The sequence below is a fragment of the Rhinoderma darwinii genome, chromosome 4, assembly GCF_050947455.1.
Source record: "Rhinoderma darwinii isolate aRhiDar2 chromosome 4, aRhiDar2.hap1, whole genome shotgun sequence".
NCBI classification, from domain to species: Eukaryota; Metazoa; Chordata; class Amphibia; order Anura; family Rhinodermatidae; genus Rhinoderma; species Rhinoderma darwinii.
In genome coordinates, this window is record NC_134690.1 from 242,778,063 (window position 1) to 242,790,646 (window position 12,584).

Sequence of the window (12,584 nt, forward strand, 5' to 3'; positions counted from 1 at the left end):
TATCTCTGTTCCATATGTAGGTATATTGGCAAACTTATCTCTGTTCTATCCGTAAGTACGTTGACAAACTCAGACCTGCTCCCCCTGTAGCTTCAGTCTGATTATTTGTACTTCAAGCCGCATGTTTGGGCTGATCCTGACAAGGATCATTGTCACCCATGGTGTTCTTAAAAAATCTAATTCTGATGTCAGAACCTGATGTATGTACAGAGGTTGGTGGCATAGGCGCTGCTCATGTCTCTGCAGAAGACGTCTGCCACAGATCACTTTCCTGGGAACTTCCTTCTCCTGTGCCAACCTCTGACATGTAGTGTTTAAAAAGAGATTCTTCACCAGGTGCATTATTATACAGTTGTATGCCCCCAGCTGCTGCAGAACATCATAATCCACACCTCAGCTGCTGCATACTTTCTTTTTTAAAAAGAATGACAGTGTTTTATATCAATCAACAAATGGTGGACAGGAATCTTTGATCTCTTAAGGAATAATGTAGTCCCGGACCCTATAGTAAATGATCAAGAATATTAGGAGTGATCTAGTTCTATGACCTGCATAAATGCGCTCGTTTTGCGGTCTCATGCTTTTTTATGGTCACAGAATTGAAATATTGCTACTGTAATAGACCTTGCTCTTCTCAAATGGTATATGAAATGTCATTGTTGGAGAGATTATTATAAATAATATGGTATGTTGTAGGATATTTTATTAAGATATGTTAATGATAATATCCTGACACCTTTGTATATACCTGTTGCCATCTTGTGGATAGTCATATGTTGAGGGGTGTATTTGCCCTCAGGTCTCCAGAGGGTTAATCCCCCACATGTCCAGTGAGCACTCTTTACAGGAGGTGTGCTTCATGAAGTGATGTCAGGGGAGAGAGGTGGAGTAGACCCAGTCAGGAGTGGGAGGGGGAGACATTCACAGATCCCTGCCTAGTACTGAGATACAATAGCAAGTCTCAGCCCTGGTTTCTATGTGCGCTTCCTCACACACGACTGGAGGCACACACAAATCCAGCATGGAAAACAAGCGACAGCCAGGTCAGTCAGTGTCATTCCTGTTATGTATGTGCCATCCCTGATTGTCTGACACCTGGCATGTGTGGCATTAATAATGTGTGCCCACACTTCTCGCTACAATACACACAATGACTGGTGGCGCTATCTAGTCACACCTTTACTGCAACACATTTCACAGTTTAATGTGCCAGCTACCTCTAACTGATTATTATGGTAAAATGTTTCTAGGCTGTTAGTAAATGAAGTTCACACTGGAGTAAATGATATAAAGTGTGACAGCTCCCTAAAGACCTTTATAGAGATACATGTCATTTATATAGAATACAGTATACATTATATCTATCCATTATTTACTACATCTATCTCCATACAAAATCTATCTATCTATCTCATATCTATCTATCTATCTATCTATCTATCTATCTATCTATCTATCTATCTATCTATCTATCTATCTATCTATCTATCTATCAATCATCTATCCCATTATCTATCTATCTATCAATCATCTATCCCATTATCTATCTATCTATCTATCTATCTATCTATCTATCTATCTATCTATCTATCTATCTATCTATCTATCTATCTATCTAATATCTATCTATCTAATATCTATCTATCTAATATCTATCTATCTAATATCTATCTATCTATCTATCTATCTATCTATCTATCTATCTATCTATCTATCTATCTATCTATCTATCTATCATCTATCCCATTATCTATCTATCTATCTATCTATCTATCTATCTATCTATCTATCTATCTATCTATCTATCTATCTATCTATCTATCTATCTATCTATCTCATATCTATCTCATATCTATCTATCTATCTATCTATCTATCTCATATCTATCTATCTATCATCTATCCCATTATCTATCTATCTATCTATCTATCTATCTATCTATCTATCTATCTATCTAATATCTATCTATCTATCTATCATCTCATATCTATCTATCTATCTATCATCTCATATCTATCTATCTATCTATCTATCTATCTATCTATCTATCTATCTATCTATCTATCTATCTATCTATCTATCTATCTATCTATCTATCTAATATCTATCTATCTATCTATCTATCTATCTATCTATATCTCATATCTATCTATCTATCTATCTATCTATCTATCTATCTATCTATCTATCTATCTATCTATCTATCTATCTATCTATCTATCTATCTAATATCTATCTATCTATCTATCTATCTATCTATCTATCTATCTATCTATCTATCTATCTCATATCTATCTATCTATCTATCTATCTATCTATCTATCTATCTATCTATCTATCTCATATCTATCTATCTATCTCATATCTATCTATCTATCTATCTATCTATCTATCTATCTATCTATCTATCTATCTATCTATCTATCTATCTATCTATCTATCTATCTATCTATCATCATTCATCTATCCAATCCATCAAACCGATTTAATTATATCTACCTATTTATATATTTCTTTTGGGATTCAATAGAATTTAAACATAATAGCAACTGTTTGTATCCTTGTTTCTGCATGCCAAAGAACCCGTGTATCCTACCAGCTGTTGCTCCATGAGATACTGACATTGTTTCCAGGCATATAGAAGACCTGAGTTGTTTGTATTTGAGCTTTTGTCACTGGAGAGAATATCAGGAATGATAGTAGTTTACAGAATTACTTAGATTTTTGTTCATTTGGCCAGTGGATAGGACGTATGTGTGAGTGGCAGTATATATTATCTGATTACCTCTAGTCCCTGATTTTGTAGGTCACAGAACTGCCTAAATATGCAAAATAAAATTGATGTGGGGCAATATCTTCAGTGCACTATTAATTGCAACTCACAAATCGCAGTCAATGTTGGGGGAAAACACAATAGTTTTCCAGCAGGGATTCCATTTTTTACCGGAATACGCACAAAATCTTCTCTATAAATCGTATATGCACTTCCGATTCTTGTAGGAAAAACATTTAGAAAAGGGTGTCCTTTCTTAAATAGATAGCAGCTCCGTTCTTGATAGATCACAAATGGTCAATAAGTTATAGGCCCTAGGCTGGTTTCACACACAGTGTAAATGGGGTTTTTAAAATTCCACCCAGATGTATTATACTGTAAATTGCAGTGTATTTTCAGTACAGAATCCACACTGAAAATCTGCAGCAATTGCACATTGTGTGAATTTACTCTTAGGCCCGTTTACATGGCAGTATTTGGAATCAGTATTTGTAAGCCAAATCCAGGAGTGGGTCCAAAACACGGAAGAGGTACAAATCTTTCCATTATACTTTTTTACGATTATGTTCCACTTCTGGTTTTGGCTTATAATTACTAATGCAAAATACTGACCCAAATACTGTCATGTGAAAGTGGGCTTAGGCTGATTCTGGAGTCAGTCTCATTATATAAAGCCAGGTCCTATAGCATGCTGCAGATTATAGCAATGAAGGGCACAGTCTAAATATTTATATTCCTTGTACCATATGTGTCACCTGGATGGATTTTTGAATTCTCCGCATTATAGGACTGATTCAGATCCAGGCTAAAAAAACTATAAGCAGTTTTGCTACCATTATTGTTCCAATCCATCTAACATATAGAAATAAAGCAACTTTTTAACCAATCTTAATGTAAAAATATCCCACCATTTTCTGTATACAGCTCCTATGCAGATCTGTGTGTCTCCATGGTTACAGACTTTAAAAAAAACCTGATCCTGCAGTCTTGTGTATGTCTCTCTAATCTTCTCCCTCTTCTTGCTAAGCTAAAAACGGTTGTGAAGGAAGTAACAAATGACTGAAGGCTAAGACTACAGACAGGGTTTGTTTGTAGTCTGTAACCATGGAGATACAGTACATAGGACTGTATAGGAGCTGTAGATACGCGACAGAACGATACTTGTAATTAAAACTATTTGCAAAGTTCATTCATTTAAATTCTTACGATTTATAAGAGTAATACTCCACATGGTTTATATAAAAATGGGTGCCAAAGTGCACTTATCGATTAACCTAGCAGAAGGGATGTAAAGAAAGGTGGGTCTCAGTATGTTTACACATAATTGGTCAGTTGCTTACATAAAGCATGAGGAATCTCAGTAAAACTGCTTGAACATTATAACACATAGTAACTGACATTATAACATAGTTTCCAAGGACATTGTGCATTATGGATTGTCCAGCTCAACAGCAAAAAGTCTTGGAGAACCAAGTAGCACATTAGTTCCTAGCTTGAAATTATTACTGATCATATAGTATGTATGTTCCTGTGCCAGAGGGTGGTCCCCCACTCCAGCGGTTCTGAAGGACTCAACCCTGGATTAAATGATTCATTTTAATGGTGACATGTAATGCTACGTTACTCCTGCAGGGAAATGTGTACATGACCACAGCATCTTCCTGCAATGACAGCTGAGCTGTTGGAGGTTACCCATGTCAGACACCTTACAATCATCTCATCTGTGGGATAGCTGCAATATGAGAAGGTTGTCCTGATGAGTCAACCCCTTTAATTTTCTGTGCCCTGTTCTTTTTAGAAAGAGACGTAAGATCCTCTTCTTTTCCTGCTGCAGTCGGTATATATACTTTATATCTGTATTTACTGTACAGACTCTGACATTTAGGACAACTTTGCCTTTGTTAAAGGGTAACTAAACGTTCAACAAACTTCTCTGACATGTCATAGTAACATGTCAGAAGTTTTGATTGGTGGGGGTCTGAGCACTGAGACCTCCACCAATTGCTAAAAGGAAGTGGCAGAAGCGCTCGTGTGAGAGCTGAGACGCTTAGTTTCTCTTTGGCTTTTTCCGGAAAGCCAATGTAGCGGTGTACGGACTCATAGACTTTCTATTGAGCCTGTACACCACTACATCAATTTCCGGAAAAAGTTGAACAGAAACGAAGTGGCTCACCGCTCACACAAGCACTTCTACCGCTTCGTTTTAGCGATGAGTGGGGGTCTCAGTGCTCGGACTCGCACCAATCAAAACTTCTCACATGTCACTATGACATGTCAGAAGTTTGTTGAATGTTTAGTTACCCATTAAAAGCAGAACTTATAGTGATTAATGCAACTAAGGCATAATCGGCACTGTTCACACTGACTGAGCAGTAGGATTTACTTGGTAATTACGTATATGGCACATTCACAGCTTAAGGGACCTTTTGGACATGAAGATAAAATTATAAAAATGAGCAAATGAGCAGTGATCGCCGATTTAGCGAGTCATTTACATCAGAAAGACGTGCATTTATATGTAACAATATTTGTATGTATTTTTGTTAATTCGATAACATCAATAACTCAATGCCTGTTTACTTGAGGGAATGTATCGCCGGCAAACCAGAATTTGTAATACCTACCGGCTTGTAAATATTAGCAGAAATGTTGGGTATAGAACTTGGGAAACTAATAATGAGAATTAAATCTAACAAGAATAAAAAGAAGATATTCTTTAAATTATTAAACAAAGAAATTGCATTCCCATAGATGATCTGATTAGAGACAGATGACAACTATGGCAGTTCTGCTAAAGCTGCAGCCTCCTTATATTCCTAACTACGTATATAATTATCATTGCACTCTGACATCGGCTATAATACTGTACTGCCTACATAAATGGCAGGTAAAATGAATACTGTGTTGTGATTATATGCACGTCTTCTTGTTTCTTTACAAAAAATGTTAATACTTGTCCAAACGCCTCTTGCTACAGATTTAGTGATCAGGCCTGGTTGGAGCTAGTCCAAAATACCGTGGTTATGGACAACCAAAACTAAAGGCAGGTCCTCAACTGACGTCTTATCTAAAGCCTAACACCGTGAGGATAATGTTGTTGATATTAATCACTACTTAGATCCAAAATGAGGCCAAAAGTCTATCTATGCTTATAGAGGTCCCTATCTAGAAGAGTTTGACAACTGCAAAATGACTGAATATCCCTTGGAGCTGAATGACGTTTATTCTAAAGCAAGGATGAGAAGGAAGTCACATCATTTCAATCAGGCCGCAACCTTAGGGTACAGTATGTTCAAACTGAGTTATTTGCGGCGTTTTTTGCGGAAAAAAACGCCCAAAATCGCCTTCCATTTTCCCATACACACTCGCGGGAAAAAGAAGCGACATGCCCTTTCTTCTGGCGTTTCCGTCTCTGACCTCCCATTGACATCAATGGAAGGCAGAGAAAGCGTTTTACGCTGAATTTTTTGCCTACGGTCCTCCATGGCCAAGACCGAAAAATGCAGTGCGCGGCAAACCGCGTGCAGACAAGTCAAAATTCCTGACGGAATTTTGAGGCAGATTTTTATGCCTGCAAAAAACTTAGTGTGAACAGGTTAAAGATGATTTCTCTTGATAATAAAAAGAATACCTGTAAAAAAAAAACCTTGTGAGAGGAGTAGTTCAGAGAGGACAAGCACCTTATCTAATGTAATCCTCCTGGCGATCAGCTGATTGTGGGGGTCTGGCAGCTGAGACGCCTGAAAGTCAGCTATTGTCACCCACAAAGCTACAGGTGTCTGCACATTTCCCCAACAGAGAGCAGAGGTGATACACAGTTTCCACCCAAGTAAATACATAACCATGTAATACTTGGTAGCGCTGCTAGGGGATCACTCCTAAGATAAGGGAGTTCTCTATATGAAGGTCATATGCCTCTTCAATGGAAACATTTAATCAGCCAACTTAAAGAGGCTCTGTCACCAGATTCTCAAATCCCTATCTCCTATTGCATGTGATCGGCGCTGCAATGTAGAGAACAGTAACGTTGTTTTTCTTTTTTAAAACGTTCATTTTTGGCCAAGTTATGAGCTATTTTATATATATGCAAATGAGCTTTGAAATGGACAACTGGGCGTGTTTTTTTTTGTATGTCCAACTGGGCGTGTATTGTGTTTTTAACTGGGCGTGTTTACTTGTTTTACTAACTGGGCGTTGTGAATAGAAGTGTATGATGCTGACGAATCAGTGACCAATCAGCATCATGCACTCCTCTCCATTCATTTACACAGCACATAGTGTTCTTACTAGAACGATGTGCAGCCACATACACAAGTGTCCTGATAATGAATACACATGACCTCCAGCCTGGACGTCATGTGTAGTCAGAATCCTGACACTTCTGAATCTTTTCTGTGAGATTACAGCAAGCCACGCGTAATCTCGCGAGATTACGAGGTAAACGAGATTTCGTTTCCCATTGCTGGAAATCTACTGGGGGGTTGACTACGCTATTGCGTCCGGCAAAATGACGGGTCCGGTGCACAACAGAGGCAAATGGAAACCATGGGCACCGGATCCGTCACCATTGAAATCAATGGTGATGGAAACGGAAACCGCTCGTTTCCATTTGTGTCAGTTTGTGTCTGTTCATGGTCCCGTTCTGACGGAAACCTCCACCGGAACGTCAGAAAGGGACCCCAACGCAGATGTGAACGAGGCTTAACTTGCATGCTGGGTTTTTGGATTCTGCCTTGAAGGCCGGAATCTATGCAAGTCTCTTTGACATTTGACATTGTTCCAATCAAGGTTTTTCTATGCTTTGAAACAATCAGTGTGGCTATTGTGTGTAAGCAGAGATGGGGCTGTATAGAGGAGGGGAAGGGATGTTTATAGTTGGAGGGGATTATCATAAGCACAGAGCAGATGTTGGGGCACTAATGACTATGCATCCTGTCTCGAGTCTTGGCCCAGTAAGTAGATTACCTGCTGCATTAAACATCAACTGGTGATTGGTTGAAATATGTAAGCCCATATTCTTAAAAAAATTCCCATCAGTGTGAATGTACCCTTAGAGTGTATTCACATGTTGTGGTCATATTGCATTTTTTGCTGCGATTTTCATATATGGCCGCAACACGTGAACATACCCTTACGAAGCACACTTACCCTTATCATCGAGACATGTCAGATCATGTTCACTAAAGGTCTGTGAGTTGGGACCACCTCACTATCAATCTTTAGAATAAAGAGGCTGCTGTGCTTAGTGTCCCTGTAACTTCAGTTGATTTCCCTAGTAAATTAATGTATCACTAAATAAAGTTGTTGATTCAAAAATCTCCATACACAGGGAATTGTGGGCCTTATAGTTCCTGGGTTCCTAGATAAGTTAATGTGGTCCTGTGCAGTGGTCTCTGAGATCCACAACCTCCGCACCCATGATTTATACCTTGAATCTCATGGTGCACGAGGAAACAACATGAAATATGAATCTAAGGCAGAAGTCGTTAACCTGTGGCTCTCCAGCTGTTTTGCGGAACTGCAATTCCAGCCTTCACCAGTCAGGGCATGATGGGAGTTGTAGTTCATGAAGAACCACAAATTGGAGACCACTAATCTAAGGAAACACATTTGAAATTTAATTACTCACATAACACAAGTTCCATGATGGAATGGGCATGTACGAATTTTCAAAGGAATGATAACCATGTAGGCATGTTTTCAGTGGCGGATTAAGTAAACCATGGGCCCTGGGCTGTTCCACAAGCTTGGGCCCCCTTCTCCACCACCGCCCTGCCACGTCATGTCTATATTAAACACCACCTTTCTGTGTGAGCATTGACAAATGAGTGCTACAATTCCCCTTGTCAAAGGGCTGTGTACCAACATACTGACAGTCTCCAACCATCGCTGACTATATCACACTGAGTAGGGACACATCCTCCTGACAATGGGAATGGTAACACACATTTGTCTATTAGTCCTGGGTACACAAAGACTTTATGTGGAATACAAGGATTTCCGATAACTGACATGTCAGGAGAGGTGACATATAAATGCAATGACTCACAGGAGATGTCTTCACTGATGGGTTGGTCGTTCTCTTTTCTTCTCCATCTGACACAGACCGTTAAGGCGACTTCTCCTGATGACTGCAGAGTTTCCTGATGAGAAATCTTTTCCCCTTGATTCTGTAGCCATTTTCAGCGTCTATAGCAACATAAAAATTCAGAAATAAACACCATAAATTGTCTTATACCCCAGACCCCTAAGCAAATTAAGACCCAGGCCCATACATTAACTCAAACCAATAAATTCAGTCCCCAAGAGGTAACTAAACTTTTAAAAAACATTTGGCGTGTCATAGTGAGAGTGATATGTCAGAAGTTTTGATTGATGGGGGTCCCAGCATTGAGACCACCACCGATCACTAAAACAAAGCAGCAGGGGTGCTCGGGTGAGCGCTGTTCCACTTAATTTCTGACTGTCTTTTCTTGGCGCGGTGTACGGACTCATAGACTTTCTATTGTGCCCATACACCGCATGCTCGGCTATCAGAGGAAAGACGATCAGAAACAAAGTGACAAAGCACTCACCTGAGCGCTTCTGCCACTTTGTTTCAGCGATTGGTGGGTTCTCAGTGCCCGGACCCCCACCGATTAGAACATTTGACATGTCACTATGACATGTAATTTTTTTTTTAAAAGTTTCGTTAGTTACCCTTTAAGCAGTCAGACACCCCTCCCCAGTGTATCTGACTGACTGCTGAGTGCCTTATGGGAGGGTCTAAGTGTCTGACACTTAGGGCGGATTTACACGAGCGTGTGCGTTTTACGCACGCAAAAAATGCGGCGTTTTGCGTGCGCAAAAGGCGCTTAACAGCTCCGTGTGTCCTCACCATATGATGCGCGGCTGCGTGCCTTTCGCGCAGCCGCCATCATTATGACACTCTGTTTGTATGTTTGTAGCACCTGGTGCTTTTCTGTTTGCAATCATAGTTATACTGCTGTTGAGCAAATCACGCACGTCCCACGGAGGTGCCTCCGTGTGGCATGCGTGATTTTCACGCACCCATTGACTTCAATGGGTGCGTGATGCGCAAAAAACGCAGAAATATAGGACATGTCGTCAGTTTTACGCAGCGGACTCACGCTGCGCAAAAATCACTGACGGTCTGCACTGCCCCATATACTTACATAGGTCCGTGAGACGCGCGTGAAAAGCACGCGCGTTGCACGGACATATTACACGTTCGTGTAAATCCGCCCTTATGGCTCTTGGGGGGGGAAGGAGTTATTCCCCTATAGAACCCTGAACAGTCAATCAAACGCTCTGACCCCCCCCCCCCCTGCAGTATAATAACTACTGAGGGCTCCATGGGGGAGATTATACTGCAGGGGGGGGGGGGGGGGGGGTTCTGAGCATCTGACTTACTGCAGAGGGCTCTATGGGTGGGAAATTATTTTGCACACAAAAAATGTGAGATTAAACACCCTATATACAATTCACACTAACACCGCACACTATATATTCAAACCACACACACTATATAGACTTACATTATAGACACTATAAACACAGCACACACTATATACACAGTACACACTATATACACAGCACACACTATATACACAGCACACACTATATACACTATATACACAGCACACACTATATACACAGCACACACTATATAGACTTACATTATGACACACACACACATAAACACACACACACTACATAGACTTACATTATAGACACTATATACACAGCACACACTATATAGACTTACATTAACTAACACACACACTTATTTACTTACTTACTTACTTACTTACTTACCAGTCTCTTCCTCTGCGGTGCTTGTCTCTGGCAGCCTCCAGGACCTTAATCATGTGACTGTGACGTCACCACAGGTCCTTCACCCTCTAGTTTCAGTTTTGCCGTTATCAGGCAGCTGCTGGAGGTTTAGACAGGAGGGACAGTGCACAGCAGCACAGAGGAGCAGACTGTCAGGGAGACTCCAGCACCTGCCAATCACAATCTCTGACAGTCTGCTCTCTACAGCTGATGTGCTGTGCCCCTGTTCCCTGGCCGCAATTGACTCCCCCTGCACATTCCCCCCGCCTCTTCATCAGCACGTGGGACCGATGATCACTAGAATGCGGCCGGCAGCAGCAGCCCTGGAGAGTTTTGTTTCACTTGTGTGCGGTGTGGGAAGCTATGGGCCCCCTGCAAGCCTTGGGCCCCGGGCGACCGCCCGAAATGCCCATATGGGGGTCCGCCACTGCACTGCACTGTTTTGTGTTAAAAAAAAAAGGGGCCTGTTTTCTTTGTTAGGGTCTATTAGCCAAAGAGACAATATTGTCTCACTTACAGTATATTGACAATAGCCTTGTATGAGGGATAGAAAAGCACATGCATTGCAAGGGTCCCAGACCAATGGGAACCTATCCATGATGGGAACAAACTTTGCATAAATTACTAATAATCCCCCCATACGAATCTTTGGTGAAACGCGCGTCAGGTCAGCAGCGGTGGTGCTCTGGCTTGGTCCCTTCTTGGCGTGGGTAGTATGTTCTTAGCTGTTGGTATATGTTTTTGTTTGTTCTACCAAGACTTCATGTATTTACTATTCCATCCATATTCACACTGCTGACTTCCTCACTACTCCCACGTCATCATACAAAGGGCCTTGACACTATTGTTTATACCCAGATCCCCAACCGTGTTCTTCTTTTTCCGCTTGTTATGTGAATGCTCTGTGTTTGTATTTTTTATCTATTTATGTATATTTTATATGTCATGAAATAAAAATTGGTTGTTATATTTGTAGCTACGGTCGTGGTTTTTTTCACATAGGATTTATAAATTAATAATACAAGCGAATATAAGAAACTTTGTAATATATCTCAATAGAGAAAAAGTCCTCTTTCTCCACTTATCAGACCCCGACCCCTTAAACTAACCGTTTACTCAGTCTGCACCTACTGATTTTTCCATCTTCTCAAAACAAGATGGACTATCAGCTCACTGAAGGATGAGATTACAGCTGCCCATAAAAGTCTATGGAGTGGGGAGGGTACAGGAGCAGAGGGAGAGAGATGCAGACAGAGATGCTGCAGCAGCTTATAGTAAGTGTTATATGTCACCTCATCGCTGGATTCACAGCTACACTACTCATTACTGCTGTATAATCTACTCCATTCTGCTGCTACTGCTTTCATATATGTGATAGATAGAGATAGGAGAGCAGGATTTTCCTTTTCTCTGTGTGCAGTATATAGAAAACATAATAACAGTAAGGGTATGTTCATACGCCCTATTTACGGACGTAATTCAGGCGGTTTACGCCTGGAATTACGGCCGAAAAAACAGCTCCAAAGCGTCGGCAAACATCTGCCCATTTAATTCAATGGGTCTTACGATGTTCTGTGCAGACAGGCTTTTTTTTTACGCGCCGCTGTCAAAAGATGGCCGCCTCAAACAAGTGCATGTTACTTCTTGGGACGTAATTGGAGCCGTTTTTCATTGACTCCATTGAAAAACAGATCCAATTACGTCCGTAATGGACGCCGCAAAAAACGCGAGTACGAGCAATTACGTCTGAAATTCAGGAGCTGTTTTCACCTGAAAACAGCTCCGTAATTTCAGACGTATTTTATGTTTGCGTGTGAACATACCCTTAGGCTCCACTTACTAGCTCAGAGAAATCTAAGGGTATGTTCACACGCAGTGTTTTTAGGCATATTTCGGGACGTTTACGCCTCGAAAACGCCTGGAAAACGGAAGCTGAACGCCTACAAACATCTGCCCATTGAAATCAATGGGAAAA

General features: G+C 40.7%; 1 protein-coding gene across 2 annotated transcripts in view; it reads left to right on the forward strand.

Annotated features, from left to right (window-relative positions):
* Positions 1-855: 855 nt before the first annotated feature.
* LOC142759779 (tumor protein D53 homolog) overlaps positions 856-12,584 on the forward strand; it is a 123,605-nt gene continuing 111,876 nt past the window's right edge. The window contains exon 1 of one of the 2 annotated variants that reach the window (XM_075862319.1): positions 856-1,043. In XM_075862319.1, the coding sequence (XP_075718434.1) occupies positions 977-1,043 (67 nt within the window). In that variant the 5' untranslated portion in view covers positions 856-976. The remainder of the gene's footprint in view (positions 1,044-12,584) is intronic. The other variant, XM_075862318.1, reaches the window with a different exon arrangement.